This window comes from Leptodactylus fuscus, chromosome 2 (assembly GCF_031893055.1).
Source record: "Leptodactylus fuscus isolate aLepFus1 chromosome 2, aLepFus1.hap2, whole genome shotgun sequence".
NCBI classification, from domain to species: Eukaryota; Metazoa; Chordata; class Amphibia; order Anura; family Leptodactylidae; genus Leptodactylus; species Leptodactylus fuscus.
In genome coordinates this window covers 281,959,840-281,979,437 of record NC_134266.1, presented here as the reverse complement: position 1 = coordinate 281,979,437, position 19,598 = coordinate 281,959,840, and the positions used below count along the sequence as shown (strand labels likewise).

The following is a 19,598-nucleotide window of genomic DNA, read 5'->3' as shown; positions in this document are numbered from 1 at the left end:
GTTGAACACATATGCGGCTGAAGCAAGGAGCTGACACAGGTCAGCTCCTCGCTTCGCCGCTGCCCGCCTCTCTCCCTGACACACGCGGCTGAAGCTGCTCGCGTGCTTGCTTTGCCGCTGCGTCTCTCTCTCGCTGACACATGCGGCTGAAGCGAGGAGCTGACCTGTGTCAGCTCCTCGCTTAGCTGCTGCCGCCGGCTCCTGGCTTGTAGACGCGATGTACAAGCCAGGAGCCGACGGCAGCAGCGAAGCGAGGAGCTGACACAGGTCAGCTCCTCGCTTCAGCCGCATGTGTCAGCGAGAGAGAGATGCAGCGGCGAAGCGAGCACGCGAGCCGCTTCAGCCGCATGTGTCAGGGAGAGAGGCGGGCAGCAGCGAAGCGAGGAGCTGACACAGGTCAGCTCCTCGCTTCAGCCGCATGTGTCAGCGAGAGAGGCGGGCAGAGAGCGGCGAGGGAGCAGAGGAGAAGGTAAGTTTAATGTGGAGGTGGAACGTGAATCTGGGGGCAGATGAAGGAGAGGACGGCATGACACTGGGGGCAGAGATGGAGAGGACATGAATCTGGGGGCAGAGATGGGGGACATGAATCTGGGGGCAGAGATGGAGGGACAGGAATCTGGGGGCAGAGATGTGGGACATGAATCTGGGGGCAGAGATGGAGGAGACATGAATCTGGGGGCAGAGATGGAGGGACATGAATCTGGGGGCAGATATGGAGGGACATGAATCTGGGGGCAGAGATGGAGTGGACATGAAACTGGGGGCAGAGATGGAGGGGACATGAATCTGGGGGCAGAGATGGGGGGACATGAATCTGGGGGCAGAGATGGAGAGGACATGAATCTGGGGGCAGAGATGGAGGGGACATGAATCTGGGGGCAGAGATGTGGGGACATGAAACTGGGGGCAGAGATGGGGGACATGAATCTGGGGGCAGAGATGGAGGGGACATGAATCTGGGGGCAGAGATGTGGGGACATGAAACTGGGGGCAGAGATGGGGGACATGACTCTGGGGGCAGAGATGGAGGGACAGGAATCTGGGGGCAGATATGTGGGACATGAATCTGGGGGCAGAGATGTGGGACATGAATCTGGGGGCAGAGATGGAGGAGACATGAATCTGGGGGCAGAGATGGAGGGACATGAATCTGGGGGCAGATATGGAGGGACATGAATCTGGGGGCAGAGATGGAGTGGACATGAAACTGGGGGCAGAGATGGAGGGGACATGAATCTGGGGGCAGAGATGGGGGGACATGAATCTGGGGGCAGAGATGGAGAGGACATGAATCTGGGGGCAGAGATGGAGAGGACATGAATCTGGGGGCAGAGATGGAGAGGACATGTATCTGGGGGCAGAGATGGAGGGGACATGAATCTGGGGGCAGAGATGTGGGGACATGAAACTGGGGGCAGATATGGGGGACATGAATCTGGGGGCAGAGATGGAGAGGACATGAATCTGGGGGCAGAGATGGAGGGACACAAATCTGGGGGCAGAGATGGAGGGACACGAATCTGGGGGCAGAGATGGAGAGGACATGAATCTGGGGGCAGAGATGGAGAGGACATGAATCTGGGGGCAGAGATGGAGGGACATGAATCTGGGGGCAGAGATGGAGGGACATGAATCTGGGGGCAGAGATGTGGGACATGAATCTGGGGGCAGAGATGGAGAGGACATGAATCTGGGGGCAGAGATGGAGGGACATGAATCTGGGGGCAGAGCTGGAAGAGGGACATGAAACTGGGGGCAGATGAAGGGTGTATATGAAACTGGGGGAGAGATAGAGGGGGGACATATAATTTACGGGTGACTGTAGGAGGATTATACTGTGTGCGGGCACATGAAAAATTAACGAGTGGGCGGGGTCAACACAAAAGTGGGCGGGGCTAAAATTGCTAATGGCTAAAACATTTTGTCCCTCTTTCGGTTCTTCAAAAGTTGGGAGGTATGGTGATATCCCAATATATTGTGTGGAGGCAGTGTTGAGGCTAATATCCAGTGGGGGGGGGACATAAAAATGTATAGGGCATTCATAGGTAATAATAAAGCCCCATCAATTTTATGGAGCCACTTCTGGCACCCATCCTGTACACAATATGGGGCTGGCAGCAGAATGCTCTATCTGCTGTACAAGAACCCGCACCACGCTGCAGCTCAGTCACTGACTTCAATAAGTTGTGATACAGTGAAGGTGCCACTATTTGGTGGACAGAGGTTTCTGCTTCCGGCGCCGTTTTTTTTTTTTTTTTTTAATGTAGATTGTGAGCCCCATATAGGGATATATATATATATATATATATATATATATATATATATATATATATGTATATAGGGATCACAATGTACATTTTTTCCCCCTATCAGTATGTCTTTGTAGAATGGGAGGAAATGCAAACAAACACGGGGAGAACATACAAACTCCTTGCAGATGTTGTAACCGGTGGATTCGATCCCAGGACTTCAGCATTGCAAGGCTGCAGTGCTAACCACTGAGCCACCGTGTTGACCCTGCTGGCCCCGTTTTGTGTACAGGACGGGTGCAGGAAGAAGCTCCATACAGGTGATGGAGCCATGTGTCAGCCTCCTACCGATCAGGTACTTATAACCTATCCTGACAGCATCACCTGACCCCTCACTATTCCGCAGACAATATGAGGGGCCAGTGAAGGGGGGCACTGTTTGCAGAGAGCAGTGAAGTGGCCCACTGTATGGGGGAAACCAGTGAAGGGGGCACTGTATGGGCCATACAGTGACCCCTTCAGTGGTTCCCCTTCTAGCAGTATTAGGTCAATACTTACCAGTCTGCTCCCCGCTCCAGCTCCTTCTTGCTCTGGGTGCATTGTTGTGATGTCATCTGTGCTCAGAGCAAAAAAGGGTTGCAAGGGGCCAGAAAGGAGAGAGTTAAGTACCGATACTGAACTTGTAGGCCTGTGGCTTCCAGCTCTACTTGTAGCAGAACCGGGTTGGGGCACGGCTTCTCCCCGCATACTGAGATCTAGTTGTAATTTTAATAACCCACTCACAGGATGGCAGAGAACTGGCTACATGTACTTACCGACTCTGCTACTGCTTGTGACCTCCTTTTCCCTTTTCAGCCTTCAATGGGCTCTGTGCGCTGCACATCATGTTGCGATATTGTGTGTTACACAGGAGCCCTCTGGAGGCTGAAGAGGAAGACTGTAGTGGGTAGGAGTGGGGGTAAGTAACTTAACAGTGGCTGTTACCGGACCCACACTGTCTATTGAAAAAGCAGTTGGGATCTGGATAGGCCCCCCAATGGCATAGGGCCCACTGGGGGATACACCAGTACCCCAGTGGGCCAGTCTGGGCCTGAGTATAGGTGATTGTATGTGATTAAGTGCTGGAAACACAAGTCCTGGTTGACTCCCAAGTCCTAATGACCTGTAATACTATAGGCACTGTTTATAGGGGTATATTTTGCTCTTCAGGCATCCAAGTAAAACTTTGTCTGGGAGCCCCGCTTAATCAATATTTTTAGGCCACACTTCCCTCTTTAACTGAACCACCCCCAATTGCAGGCCAAAAACTAGTGCAAGATACTCCACTATCTTGTCTAGCAAAATACCAGACTCTTTACCATGTAGCAATCACTATTTCACACAGGACTGCTAGACACGATATAAAACCCATTTTAGTTGTCGCCCACACAGTATAACACAGATTTATTGGCCTTTACACAGTATAACTCCCTCTTTTACTGAATGTCACATAGTATAACGCCCCCTTCACTGGCCCCCACACAGTAATGTGCACAGCATAATGATGCCCTTTTCTTGTCCCACACTGTACAGTGTTGGCCAAAAGTATTGGCCCCCTGAAATTCTGTCAGATAATACTCATGTTCTTCCAGATAATGATTGCAATCACAAATTCTTTGGTATTATCTTAATTTAATTTGTCTTCAATGGAAAACCACAAAAAGAATTGTCAAAAAGCCACATTGGATATAATTCCACAGCAAACATAAAAAAGGGGGTGGACAAAAGTATTGGGACTGTTTGAAAAATCATGTGATGCTTCTCTAATTTGTGTAATTAACAGCACCTGTTACTTACCTGAGGCACCTAACAGGTGGTGGCAATAACTAAATCACACTTGCAGCCAGTTGAAATGGATTAAAGTTGACTCCACCTCTGTCCTGTGTCCTTGTGTGACCACATTGAGCATGGAGAAAAGAAAGAAGACCAAAGAACTGTCTGAGGACTTGAGAAGCAAAATTGTGAGGAAGTATGAGCAATCTCAAGGCTACAAGTCCATCTCCAAAGACCTGAATGTTCCTGTGTCTACCGTGCGCAGTGTCATCAAGAAGTGTAAAGCCCATGAAGAAGAAAAAGAAACATTGAGCAGAGATTTCACCGCAAGATTGTGCGGATGGCGGATAAAGAACCTCGACTAACATCCAAACAAGTCCAAGTTGCCCTGCAGTCCGAGGGGACAACAGTGTCACCCCGTACTATCCGTCAGCGTCTGTATGAGAAGGGACTGTATGGTAGGAGACCCAGGAAGACCCCACTTCTTACCCACAGACAGAAGCCAGGCTGGAGTTTGCCAAAACTTACCTGAGAAAGCAAAAACCGTTCTGGAAGAATGTTCTCTGGTCAGAGGAGACAAAAGTAGGAAAAGGCATCAACATAGAGATTACAGGGAAAAAAGAGGCCTTCAAAGAGAAGAAGACGCCCCCTACAGTCAGACATGGCGGAGGTCCCTGATGGTTTGGGGTTGCTTTGCTGCCTCTGGACTGCTTGACCGTGTGCATGGCATTATGAAGTCTGAAGACGACCAACACATTGTGCAGCATCATGTAGGGCCCAGTGTGAGAAAGCCGGGTCTCCCTCAGAGGTCAGGGCTCTTCCAGCAGGACAATGACCCAAAACACACTTCAGGTCAGCACTAGAAAATGGTGGTGAGAGAAAGCCCTGGAGACTTGTAAAGTGGCAGCAATGAGTCCAGCCCTGAATCCCATAGGACACCTGTGGGGGAGGAGGAGAGATCTCTTGGTGGCAGTTTGGAGAAGGCCCCCTTCACATCTCAGGGGGGACCGCGAGCAGTTTGCTAAAGAAGAATGGTCTAAAATTCCAGCAGAGCCTTGTAAGAAACTCATTGCTGGTTAGCGGAAGCGGTTGTGCGCAGTTATTGTGTCTAAAGGTTGTGCGACCAAGTATTAGGCTGAGGGCGCCAATACTTCTGTCCGCACCAGTTTTGGAGTTTTGTGTAAAATGATCAATGATTTGACCTTTTTTTTCATTCTCTTTTGTGTTTTTTCATTGCAAGCAAAATAACTGAAGATATTACCAAAGAGTTTGTGCTTGTAATCATTATCTGGGGGACACCGAGGATTATCTGACAAGACTGCAGGGGTGCCAATACTTTTGGCCAACACTGTATATTGACTCTACAGTATATTATCTTCTTTATTGACCACAGAGTAAATTGTACAATTTTTGGACCCCTCATATTACCCCCTTTCTTGCCCTACACAGAGTAACACATTAGGCTGTTATATATTCTAACAAGTACCAGCCTGTCTCCGCTTTGGCTTCAGTCTTCTTTAGCGGCTTTGTCCAGATACTGAACAACATCCGGACATAATATGCAGACGTTGTTTGACCTCATGTACGTAGGGTGTGGCGCCTCCTGGAGCTGAAGTGGGGGACCAGGACAGGAGCGAGGGTTAATAAGAAAATATCGGCCTCTACCTGATCTCTGGGGTCCCACAGGTGGGTTGTATTATGGGCATACCTGAGCCTGATAACAACTATTGCCGGCCTTCATGAGAATCTGTTGTAGATTAAGGCCTGTACAACCTTTTTTTTCTAACCCATAAAAATCTAAATTTACTGGAATTCTATTCAATAAGTGCTGACTACAATGTGACACTGACGTCTGGTGTTTGTATTGGGATGTACCACAAGCAGTGATGTCTGTACTGGTAGCCAAGGAGGTGGATATAGGCCGTGCTGAAATCTACCCCAGCTCATAGCTCATGTCAGTAATCTGGTGTAAATGATGGTAAATGTGACGGGGCCTGGTCCATTGTCTTAGGACAATATGTGTTTATTGATTTCTCATGTACAAAGGTGTCCACAGCCTGTAAGTAAGAAGCCCCCTGTGCCCCATAATGTTACCTATAAAACTACATCTGCTCCTACAAAACACAAGCCCCATATGAATACAGTTTAAGTTTCTTTATTCTGAAAAAGTTGCAAAACATAAAATAAAAACATTTCTACATATTTGGTGTCTCCATAATTGCAGCGACATCATCATAAAGGGAAAACATTATTTATGTCACATGGTGAAATTGTTGTTACATTTAATAAAAGTTCATCAATAAATTCCATCTATCCTGAAATGTTAATACTAAAAAATACAACCCGCACAAAAAACTAAGCCCTCATACAGCGACATTAATGGAAAACCGCTCAGTCCTAAAGGTCCAAACTAGAGGTGTCCTGCAGGTTATAGACTGATGGCTCATGTATCGGGGGGTCATCAATATCAGATCAGCGGGGTCTGACTCCTCACACAGCCAGGAGGATAAAATAATGCCGCTGTAAAAGAGTCAAGATTTCTAGTTCTAGTTCCTTCTGGATCTGAATTGAGCAGTTCATGTAAGAAAACCTCCGAGTGTATCTGAAGGAAAGCAGTTCTGTAAAGAAGAGACGATGAAGATTCCTGGAAGGCGACTCTGGGTGTAGTAATGGCTGGTAAATATACTTTATATCAGGGTCACATAGTTCATGATACCTATGTACAGAAATACCGGCAGTGACATCTTACTGGTTACACTTTACTGGGGAATTGTTCTTGTTTTGTGACTTCTCTCATGTCTCTTAAGATGAATTTGTTGGCTAAAACATTTCTCACATTCTGAGCATGAATATGGCTTCTCTCCTGTGTGAGTTCTCTCATGTATCTTAAGATTATTTTGTTGACTAAAACATTTCTCACATTCTGAGCATGAATATGGCTTCTCTCCTGTGTGAGTTCTCATGTGAGTGTTAAGATAACCTTGTTTACTAAAACATTTCCCACATTCTGAGCAGGAATATGGTTTCTCCTGTGTGTGAATTCTAAGATGAGTCACAAGATCTCTTTTAAAAATAAAACATTTTCCACATTCAGAACATGAATATGGCTTCTCTCCTGTGTGAATTCTCTTGTGATTCTTAAGATCATTTTGTCTGCTAAAACATTTCCCACATTCTGAGCATGAATATGGCTTCTCTCCTGTGTGAACTCTTAGATGAGTCACAAGACCTATTTTGAACATAAAACGTTTCCCACATTCTGAGCAAGAAAAAGTCTTATCAGCTATGTGAACTTTCAGATGTTTTCTAAGATACGATTTTTGGTTAAAACATTTCCCACATTCTGCACATGTAAATGTCTTCTCCTGTGTGTGAAGTCTTTGATGTTCCAGAAAAGATGATTTATGAGTAAAACATTTCCCACATTCTGAGCATGAGAATGGCATCTCTCCTGTGTGGGTTCTTATATGATCTACGACTCGTGCTTTTCTGCTAAAATGTTTCCCACATTCAGGACATGGAAATGTTTTTTCATCTCTGTCAGTTCCCTCATGTATGGAAGGATTAGGTTTCATGGCTGAGCTCATGGTTCAGAACCAGAAAAGATTTCCCCCAGTCTACGTCCAGGTCTTCTACCAATCTGTGATGATCTTCTCCTTTATATTCAGGGGAAGTCTATGGAGCCGCTCATCCAGTCACCGCCTGCAAAATGAAACAGAATTTTTTCAAAACAATTATTTGTCACAGTTTGCTGTGAAGCAGGTATCCATTTGCAGGATTCAGCAATGATCTAAGCAAACAGGGGTAGGGAAACTGTTCCTATGCTACTTTGACTAGCTAATCTCTGCCTGCAGGTGTTGGCCAGCTTACCCCGGGATAGCCCCGGCCCCGACAGCTACTCTCTCTCTCTTTAACACAAAGACCTGTACAGATAGGGGAAAGGACTACAAGATTCTAGGGTCTGGTGTTCTAAATTTGGGCACCCCTAGCAAAGAGATTGCTGGAAGACAAAGACCTGGAACTAGGCAACCTAGCAAGCCCAGTATGCCCACAAACACAAAACAGAGACTAAACGCAGGTATAATGGGAAACCACCAAGACAAACTACACAGAAGGAGACTCTCACCGCTACCCCCAGGATAGAAACAGCAGAGCTCTAGATATTATTCTAGAATACAGGGACCAAGAATTAGCTGCAGATACAACGAAAACCAGCACTGAATGAACAGACAGCCAGTCTTAAATAGAGCCTGGCAACACCTGATAGGATACACCAATGTATACACCTGGGGCTCCCAAACTCCAGCAGACAACAAAGAAGCACATGCAACAGAGAACCAGAGACCAAACATAACCAGGCCACTAGCCATGAGGCAAAGAACTGACCAGGAGAACCACAAAACACCGGTTCAAATCCACACATTAATATTAATTATCGAGATATTGTAATTACCGAGACATGTCGCACAATAGTCACCAAATCACCATATGAGGATTTCTTATACACAACAGTGTCAGTAACAAGTAATGAGATATCTAACAATCTACAAATCTACTAAATCTAGTTATTCCGAATACAGAACGGACTCTTATATTGTGTATTAGAAAGTCTACAAACCCTCTACCAGGTCATTAAAGGGGAAATACCAGGAAAGTATTACCCATAGAATACCTGATTGGTGGGGTCTGACTGCAGAGACCCCCACCAGGCAGAATGTAGACCTGTCATTTGGTGGATGACGCCCCCATTCACTTTAGTAGGAACACCGGAAATAGCTGAAGTAAAGCGATTGGCTTGTGCTGTTTCATCTAGATATAGTCATACCGTTCACACATAGATTGTATTCTTTGTAATGCTTGCTGCCACCTGCTGTCCTTTTTCTGTATGACAGCCCTTAGTTAATTAGTTCTGTACATGCCTTCGCTTCCTGGTTCAAGGGTAGCTGTTTCCTCTTTTCACTTATCACTAGTCTCCATTTTCTCTGGGAGAGACACCCTTGGACTGAGCAGCAGAAGGCATCAGTTTTCGACCACATACTCACACTCACTTATCACAAACTACACTTATGAGTAGTTGCTCACACTTGCTGTACCATCCTGCTTGTTACACCTGTATTCCTGGAGAAGTGCTGCATTACCATCACATGCTGTATGTCCAGTCTTCCAAATAAACAAGCCTGAACTTCACCATTCCTGATGTGCATCATCTCTCCGGACGCTGAGCAACATGGTCCTGTCTGCCCTGCATTGAGGAAACGAAGGTAGGACCTCTCCCAGCCCCTATCCACCTGCCACATCTTCATTCGCCTCATGTGGGGACAGAACATGGCTATCTCTGGTGCTCCCATTGTTGTGAATAGGAACCCGGTGTTGTCCGTCCACCAACCAACCTACAAGCTGCAGTCAGAATGAATGTGCATTGGGGAAAAACACACCCCATTGTCAGGGTCGGTGGGTGTCAGGAGTCAGACCTGCATTCTTCTGTACGATGTACTGGGAAGCTGGAAAAACTAAATAGAGTGGAATTGGAGAAAATCTGCGTCCGCACAATATTCTTCTGGGCTTTGTTTCTACGGTATTCACTGTTTTCTATAAGTCAGTACGATTCCAGGGATCCAAAAAATTGTACAAAAAAAGTTCTTGGAGTCGCCATATTCTGACATTTGTAACTTTCTTACATTTCCGTATACAGACATAGGGCGTGGGGCCAGATGTACATTTTCCCTGTCGTCATACAGCAGCACAAGTGGGGTATTCTGCCCCTGTGTGCTGGTAGGACAGATGGAATTTTTAATTCATTAACCAGCCACAACCCTCCCTATAAGAGGGCACAAGGACCTCCCACCTGCGTGTTTTTTTCTGTCCTGTGATGGTGGGACAGGTGGCCTGTGTGGTCTCCTGTATGGTTTGGAGGAAGGTGTTTGCAAACCTTCTCTTCTTTTCCTTTTTCTTTTTTTCAGAGAAAGATTGAGGTTTGTATTGCAGTCATATTTTCAGCTGCTGCAGTTTGAGTCATTACCAACAGTAAGGTAAACTGAATCCTCTTTCAGCTTTTCCTTTTGTTTTGGTGCAGGTTGTACTATTACTGTGGTTGTTCTGTCAACTCCTGTTATGTGGTGTCTGTCAGTGCCTGTGCACACTTACCTGGGCTGCAGTTGCAGCGGGGGACATTGTGGGCAGCTTTCAGCTTTTCTCTGTGTTTAGTGCAGAAACTAAAGCACTAAATGTCTATTGCTATGGCAGTCGGTCAGCTCCCTTGCTGTTGTGTTTGTCAGTGCTTGTGTGCACTGGCCCAGGTTGCAGTCACAGCTGGGGTGAGGGGAGTTTCTTCCCTCATCAGGCTCTGTGGTCTCGCTCGGCTGTTAGGCAGAGCCTCTGCCACTGCCTTAAAGGGGCTCTATCAGCAAAATCATGCTGATAGAGCCCCACATATGCGTGAATAGCCTTTAAAAAGGCTATTCAGGCACTGTAAATGTTATATTAAACTACCCCCCAGTTTTAAAATAAAACCCTAAAAAAGAATGTTATCTTCCTTTGGATCGTGCACGCTGGGCGGGCATTCAGGGTGCGCCGTCTTCTTCATCCACGCCTCCTCTTCATCCAATGTCCTCCGGTCCCGTCCTCCTCCGGCGCTCGCGAACTGACATTGAAATAAAAAAAATGGCCTGGGCGCATGCGCAGTAGCATACAGCTTCTACTACGGCTACTGCGCATGCGCCCAGGCCATTTTTTTCTATCAGCGTCAGTTCGCGAGCGCCGGAGGAGGACGGGACCGGAGGACATCGGAGGAAGAAGAGGCGTGGAGGAAGAAGACGACAGACCCTGAATGCCTGCCCACAGTGCACGATCCGTAAGTAGATAACATTCTTTTTTAGGGTTTTATTTTAAAACTGGGGGGTAGTTTAATATAACATTTACGGTGCCTGAATAGACTTTTTAAAGGCTTCACGCATATGTGGGGCTCTATCAGCATGATTTTGCTGATAGAGCCCCTTTAAATCGCAGCTAATGTGAATAGCAGCCAATCTTATGTCAGTGAGTTTGAGGATCACTGATTTCCAGCAACTCTCACAGCCCCAGGCGAAGAGGTATGCTCAAATTGTTCAAGGAAAGACTATTCTGGATAGTGAGCCCCCTTGGTGGCAGCAGCGGTTTTCTTTTTTTTTTTACCACCATTATTAAAATCCTCTGGCGAGGGTTTGTTTTTAAGTTTGAGGGCCTGATACAGCAGCAGGCCACGCCTCCTCCGGCCCTGGACCTATTTAAGGGGCAGTTTGCACTGGGAGCACTGCCTTACCAGTTTCCAGTGGGGTTACCTAGTTTTTCTCTAGGTCGGGTACCTGTAGCTGGCTATAGCTTACAGATGTATATGGAAAATTGCATTTGTAACCACCCTAGGTGGTGAGAATTGGTTCCTGCGTATTCTCACAGAAATGTATTAGGGCTGAAGTGCCTCAGTTCTGTAAGTATAGAAGGTCTTGGTTTACCTGTGGTCCGGTGGTTTAATGTCTTTTTCCAGAGTTGAGTGGGCTAGCGGCTCCATGTAGGTCCTCTACCCCTCCTCCGGGTGACCACAGAAGATGGGTGTCTTCCTCCAAGTGGAGGTATATGGCTGCGCTGTCTGTGAAGTATCTCTTCCTGACGGTAGGAGGAGTTCTCTTTAGCCTGATATTCAGGGGGAAAAAAAAAAACTGTATGGGGGTTTTATATCTGCATTGATCCTGCTGCCGCTCCTGCTGAGGCCCTCCTCCTGAGGTAAAATAATTCAGGGAGGATTCTCAAGGATATAGGGGTTCTACATCCCATATCTCCAAAAGATAAAAAATTGCACACGGATAGGCACTTATTATCCCTTCCATCTCTGGAGCATCTACGCGTGAATGATCAGACTCTCTCATCTGATGACGAAGCTTCAGTACCAGCAGACCTATACTCCCCATGGAAGAGAAGGCTGCTGAAGTCCATCCGGTCAAGCGACCAATGATGTTGATGGGGAAGCCTCCCTGTCCACCTCTGGGGGGCAGGCGCCTTTCCAAGTGGACGCAGCTTTGGCCAAGCTGATGGAGACCGAGTGGAAACAAGCTGACAGAGCTCATCTTAATTCCAGTCCCTATTTCTGAATAGAGGACTGTCAGAGGTCAAGACCCTGTACCCCATAGCCTCATCACAGCTAGATCCTTTGGGTGGATTTGGCAGTCGCGAAGCTCTCTCGATGTACGGTGGTCCCTCTGGATGATGGTTCCAACTTTCTGGACCGACGTGTGTGGGACCCTGAAAGAATGCTATTTCCGCAGCCTCAGCTTCGGCCTTTGTGGCCATAGCCTCCACTACTATAGCGGATAGCTTATGTTCCCCGTCTTGGCTAGCTAGAAAGAGTTATTGATTCCGGGATCCCTAAGGACGACATAACGTCCTCAATGTCCTCCCTGTTTATGGCTGCTGACTTCATGGGCGAAGCCTCCCGTCAACAATTGAAAGTAGCCTCTAAGAACATGGCCCTATCCACCGCGACAAGAAGACCTCTCTGACTTAAGCCCTGGAGGACTGTCACCTCATCAAAATTTACGCTATGCGCTACCATTTGAGCCAAGAAGACTCTTGGACGCAGACTGGACGATTTGATGGAGGGTCTCGCGGACATTAAGGGCAAGTCCCTGCCCCAAGCCTCCAGAGGCATACGGGAGGCCTCGGGTAGAGGGCGTGGATCTACTGGCCCCAGATCCCAGTCACAGAGGTGCACAAAATTTCGCCCGAGAGGCCAGGATGCGAATGCCCTTAGGAGGATCTAAGATTCCGGTCAAAGAAGTATTACCAGTTTGCCGACCTACCCTTCGGCACCTCTTCCGCTCCTCACACCTTCACTAAGGTGATGGCTCCCGTCGCTGCCGCCCTCAGACTTCAACGTCTGTTCATAGTTCCCTATTTTGACGACTGGTTCATAAAAGCTCAGTCAGCTCCAGTCCTCCAATAACGTCCACAGATAGCCATCTCCTTCCTTCAGAGGCTATGCTGGCTAATCATTTGGGAGAAATCTGAGGTAGTATCATCCACCCTGAAGAAGGTTCTAGGGTTGGACTCATTGGCTCTGCAGATCTCATTATCCGCCCCAAGGAGGCTGAAGACAGAGGCTGCCGCCCGTTTTCTATACAAACGCGGCGTGTATCCATAAGAACCAGGAGAGTCCTAGGCCTAATGTCACCCTGAGTCAGGGCGATCCCTTAGGCTTTATGGCATTTCCATCCGCTCCAGACGGAAATGTTAAAGACCTGGAATGGGTCTCTAGGAAGACTCCTGAAGAGGATCTGCCTTTCTCCTAGTACCTGTCTTTCCCTCAGAAGGTGGATACTCCTGAAAGACGGAAGGTCCTTAGTCCAACCACTATTGGACTCTGTTGACAACAGATGCATCCCAGTTGGGATGGGGAGCCCAAGTGGACGTGTGGACTGTGCAAGGTTGTTGGAGCAGCCCGGAAGTAGGGTCTTCCAACCAGAGGGAACTCAAGGTGGTATACCTGGCATTGCTGCACTTCACCCCATATTCTCAAGGGGAAGGCTGTCAGAGGCCGGTCAGACAACATGACCACAGTGTTGTGCCTGAACAAACAGGGAGAAAGCAGGTCCAAAGCTCTCCTGAAAGAAACGAATCTGGGCAGATAAGAGTCTGACCCATTTATCCGCTGTTCACATCAAGGGCTCCCTGAACATGGTGGCAGATTGGTCGAGTCGAGGTATTACCATATCAGGAGAATGGTCCCTCAATCCAGAGGTGTTCCAACAAATTGCCCAGAAATGGGGTCTTCCAGAAGTCGACCTCATGGCAACCCGACTCATCGCCAAGGTGTAGAAGTTCTGCTCTCTGTACCAGGAGAACAATCCCTTGGCAGTGGATGCCCTGTCTATCCCATGGTGGTTCAGGCTGGTTTACATATTCCCTCCAAAACCCATCATACCAGAGTACTGATGGAAATAAGACAGGACCAAGTCCAGGCGACTGCCATAATACCATTCTGGCCCAAAAGGACTTGGTTCGCCCAGCTCATAGGCATGAGTCATGGCGTATATTGGAGGCTTCCCCCTCTCCCAGACCTGGTCACTCAAGGAGGTCAGAGATGCCAGGATTTGAGGAGATTCAACCTGACAGCCTGAACGTTGACCAGTCCCTATTAAGTCATAGCGGGCTGTCAGAGGCCGTCCTGAGAACTATCTCCGGCACTAGAGTGGAATCCATAAATAGGAGCTACCGCAGAGTCTGGAATGTCTTCAGAACCTGGGGGTTGGAACATGGCATAGGAGTGAACGACCCCTCTGTGGAATCAATACTGGAGTTCCTCCAGGACGGCCTAGACAAAGGGCTATCTCCAGCAAGCTTGAAGGTACAGGTAGCCGCTTTGTCCGCCTATCTGAGGAGGTGTTTATCTCAACACCTCTCAGTGAAAGGGTTCCTTAGGGTTGCAACGAGAATTAGACCTTCGGTGTCAGTTCCCATCCCCCAATGGGACCTTGGGATTGTGTTGGTGGCATTGTGTGACCCACCGTTTGAGCCACTGGAAGAAGTGGACCTGAGGCTGGTAACTTTTATAGTGACCTGTTTGCTAGCCATCACCTCAGCTAAGAGGGTTGGGGAACTCCAGGCCCTGTCATCAGAGGAGCCTTACACCTCCTTTTTTTAGTGACAGGGTTCAACTCTGTTTTTTGCCAGGATTTACACCCAAGGTACCTTCTTTGGCAAACTTAAATCAACTCATCTCTTTACCAACCTTTGTGCCGGGGCCTTCCTTCCCCGAGGAGGTTAGGCTACACTCCTTGGATCTAGGCAGAGGTCCCTGGATCTGCCTTGACCGGACCCGGCCTTTTAGGAGGTCAGAGCACCTCCTGATCAATTTAGCTGGGAGATTTAGAGGTCAGAAGGCCTCAAGGGGCTCTGTATCACTCTGGGTGAGAGAGGCCATAAAGACGGCTTTTTCATCTCGGGGCCTTTCCCCTCCAGATTGCCTAACAGCTCATTTGACCAGAGTAGGGTCATCATCCTGGGCGAAGAGGTCGGCAGTTCCACTAGAGCTTATCTGTGCGGCCGCCTCTTTGTCCTCACCTCTTACCTTTGTAAGGGGCTTATGGAATAACTATGTAATTTATCTGATCTTCTGCTGCCATCTACTGCTGAAAGACTAAATTGCAGGGCAAATCTATTCACAAAAGAACCCCCCCCTACAGCTCAGAGAAAGATGGTATGTTCCAGAGAGGAAAAGCGTGTGCATACAGGAAGCTGCAGGCAGAAGGGGGACACATGTCGTGCTAAGAGGACATGCTGCAGGCTGCTTTGCCCATTAAGGACTTTCCTTTGCTGAACAAGGACCCTGAGAGACTTCACTATTCCTGCCTTGTGTCAGCTTGTAAACAGAGGTATGTTGGAGTGTGAGTAGAGTGAGGGGCCATACAGCTCGGTCAAGCATTAAAGCAGCTTTGTGTGCTGGAAGATAAAGCAGGCCCCTGCCTGGAAGATTAATAAGGTGCACCTTGTTACTGACTTACTTTAAGAGAGGCCTCTCCTAGTCAATGCATGCAGGTTCTAACTAAAGACACTAGAGAGGTAACTACCACAATCTGTTGTGCGCACTGTCGTATTGAAATTATATGTTTTGCTTAGCTACTGTATACTTATTTCTTACCTTCTCTCCCGTTCCCATTCCCTTCCCCTCCTTTCTTTGTTAAACTGTTATATATTGTTATTCCGTGGCTCTGTGCAGTTACTGCGTATATCATCACCTGCTCCCCATTACATTTCTGGCGTAGTCGGCAGGATACGCAGTCTGTATTGAGTCATGGAAGGACAGGGGAATGCTGTAGATGGGAATGCACTAGTGCAACCAGAAGGGGATGCACCAAGGCAACCAGATGGGGGAATACCAGTGAGACCTTTATCCCTGGGTGCAATGTTGACCCATATACCAAAATTTAAAGAAGATAATATACCGCTGCATGACTGGGCACAGTGTATGAAAGGCATGTTAAGGGTGGCAGGAGTAACTACAGAAAATCAAGGTGAAATATTGCTGATGGCCCTAGAGGGGCATGCTCAAGATACTGTATTGCTGCGTCCTGAGAGTGAAAGGAGGACACTGGAGCAGGTGGTGAAGATTCTTGAGAGAGTGTATGGTGGGAGACCTGAAACAGGTGATTTGCAGGCACAATTGTTTCATAGATTACAATGTGAGGAGGAAGGGTTGCCACAGTATGCCAATGCACTTCAGAGAATTATGAGGCGAATTCTTGCCGCAGAGCCAGAGCTAGCACAAACTCCCGGATATGCCGATCGCACCCTGCGAGATCAATTTCTTAGAGGACTATACAATCCACTGATTAAAAGCGCCCTCCGGGAACGAATCAGAGTGGAGAAAAAACTGACTTTCCAAGAGATATTAGAAGAGGCAGTCTCACGCACGCAGGCTGAAGACCATGACCCACCGAATAGATGGAGTGAGGTCCGGACGCATAGGGTAGTCCCGAGTGAGGGGCCCAGAGAGCCAAGTCGGCTGGAAAAACAAGTAGATCTTCTGCAAAAGACTGTATTAGCCCTTCAAGAGCAGCTGAAGCTTATGCAATTACAAGCCAGAACGCCAATGACTGAAGTGGTAGCAACAAGACCAGCGGCCGCGCAGCCAAACACTCGCATAGCATCAGAGCAAGAAAAGAGAGACTGGTTTGATCAAAGGCGACAGAGACCCGCTAGAGAATATCAGTGTTGGGACTGTAGAAGGTGGGGCCACATGGCAAGCCGCTGCCCTGAGAAGAGGGGAACCCAGGGGACTCCGACGTTAAACTAGAACCTCCCTCCATAGTTGGGCGTATGGCAGGAGGACAAACGGACAGTATGGGAGATAAATGCCCTGAAGATATAGTTGCAAACACTCCAACGATTACGGCTGAATTTGAAGGGAAGAAAGTGAGATGCCTGCTAGATACGGGGTCTCAGGTGACCACGATGCCAGAACAATTCTTCTATCAACACTTTGGACGGACCATGTCCATTGACAAGAGAGCCCATATCAAGCTGATGGCCGCTAACAATCTACCTATTCCAGTAGTGGGAGTCGTGTGGATGGCGGTGCGTGCTTGTGGCCAAGACTTAGGCCAGAAGGGGATTATATTAACGGAAGGACAGTACAACAGGGTGGTGCCAGCCATCATGGGCATGAATATTTTGAAGGAGCTGGATCAACTGCTTTTCAACAAAGAAGGACCTGATTACTGGAAGCAGACCGCTAATGACAGACCCACGCAGAAAGTTTTCCAGCACCTTATCCGCACCAGCGGTTTGAGGAGGAATGGCGGGAATCGATATCCAGTAGGAAAGATTCGCGGACCAAGATAACTTTACCACCAAATCGAGAGACTGTCCTCACGTTACCTGTTGGGGCGCACCGGAAGCTAGATGGTATAGAAGTTTTGGTGGAGCCCATATTCCTCGAAGAGGATAGAGTTGATCCATTGGTGACACGAACTTTAGCCACGGTGAGAGATGGAAGAGTCCCTTTGCGGTGTGTGAATACAAGTGATCAAGCCCTCACGCTCACACCGGGTGTCGTCTTGGGACATGTTTATTTGGCGCCTGAAGAAGTAGCAAGTACTGAGACAATTGAGCTGAAGCCAATAGAGGGAGAAGCCTGGGCCTTGTCCGTATCCCTTGAAGAAAGAGAGGATCCCACTGAACAGTGGAACAGCCGCATTATCCTAGAACAGATGGGAGCAGACCTCACACCCTTTACTCCTGTAGAGGCCAAAACTATAGAAAATTTTATCTGGGAAAATCAGGCCACGTTCTCTCGACACGAGGAGGACTTCGGTTGTACCGACAAAATTCAACATGAGATACCCACTGGGGAGGCTCCCCCCAGCAGAGAGAGATATCGACAGATACCCCCAAAGTACTATCAAGAAGTAAAGGAATTGCTTGCGCAGATGCTGAAGAGCGGAGTGATACGAGAAAGTCAGAGCCCTTGGGCTGCCCCGATTGTGCTGGTTAAGAAAAAGGATGGGTCCAGTTGGTTTTGTGTCGATTACCGCAAACTGAACAGTTGTACAATCCGAGATTCTTACCCGCTGCCCCGTATAGAGGAGTCACTGACCGCCTTGGGAAAAGCCCGTTACTTTTCCTCTCTGGACTTGGCCAGTGGGTATTGGCAGGTCCCTGTGGCAGAGAAAGACAAAGCCAAGACTGCATTCATTGTGCCCATGGGGCTCTTTGAATTCAACCGAATGCCGTTTGGACTGAGTAATGTCCCGGGGACCTTTCAGCGCCTTATGGAAAGCTGTCTAGGAGACATGAACTTTGAAGCTACCCTGATATACCTGGATGATATCGTGGTATATTCTGCAAGCTTTACACAACATCTAGACCAGTTAGGCCAAGTGTTCCAACGCCTGCGGGGACATGGGCTTAAACTCAAGCCTAAGAAGTGTCGAATCTTTCAGAGAGAAATCGAATATCTGGGGCACAAAGTGTCCGAAGCTGGAATACAACCTTCAGATGACAAAGTGAGAGCAGTGCAACAGTGGCCCACACCGACCACATTGAGAGGAGTTAGTGCATTCCTTGGGCTAGCGGGTCATTACCGCCGCTTTATCAAGCACTTTGCGAAGTTGGCAGAACCTTTGCACGAATTACTCAGAGGGACTGCAAGAGGGCCGAAAACACAAAGGATCAACTGGGGACCTCAACAAGCGGAAGCTATGGACAAAATAAAAGAAGCCTTGACCAGCGCCCCTATCCTCGCATATGCAGACTACAATCTTCCCTTCCGGTTATATACCAACGCAAGCCTTTACGGACTAGGCGCAGTACTGTCACAAGTACAAGAGGGCGTTGAACGTGTAATTGCTTACGGCAGCCGTACGTTACGAGAAACAGAACGTAATCCTGTGAATTACAGCTCTTTTCGCTTGGAACTGCTGGCGTTAGTGTGGGCAATCACTGAAAGGTTTGCCGAGTACCTCGCTGGAGCCCGGATTGAAGTATACACGGACAACAACCCCCTGGCACACATCACCACTGCCAAGTTGGGAGCCATGGAGCAAAGGTGGATAGCACGTTTATCCAAGTACGACTACCATGTACAGTACCGCTCAAAACATGAGAACCAAAATGCTGATGCGCTCTCTCGAGTCACCTCAGAAGTTCCTGTGGGAGAAATAGATGAACAATTGGAGGAAGATGAAATTCCAGATTTCCGCAAGTTCACCTCAAAGGTTGTAGAGGCTCGGATTTTGGAAAAAACAACAGGAACATCTTCACGGCTACTGGGCCAATCCAGAGAAGAATGGATCAAAGTGCAGTCTTCTGACCCAGAGTTAGTCAGGGTGAGGGAATGGGTGACTCAACAGAGGAAACCAAGCAAGAAGGTACGGGAAGAATTATCACACGAGACCCTCCAGATTTTGAGCCAGTGGGAGAAGTTGTCTATGCAAGAGGGGCTGCTGTATCGCAGAGTGTACTTGGCGGCTGAGCTAGAGGAGCGATGGCAGGTGGTGATACCGCAGAAAA

The 19,598-nt window shown here is 48.0% G+C and overlaps 2 protein-coding genes across 2 annotated transcripts in view; one reads left to right on the top strand and one right to left on the bottom strand.

The window, feature by feature from the left end:
- Positions 1–19,598, bottom strand: part of LOC142196121 (uncharacterized) — a 530,658-nt gene that overhangs the window by 240,998 nt on the left and 270,062 nt on the right. The window contains 1 exon segment of the mRNA XM_075266346.1: positions 6,850–7,446. Within this exon segment, the coding sequence (XP_075122447.1) occupies positions 6,850–7,446 (597 nt within the window).
- Positions 1–19,598, top strand: part of LOC142196124 (uncharacterized) — a 305,361-nt gene that overhangs the window by 194,745 nt on the left and 91,018 nt on the right. The gene's annotated exons all lie outside the window — the stretch shown is intronic.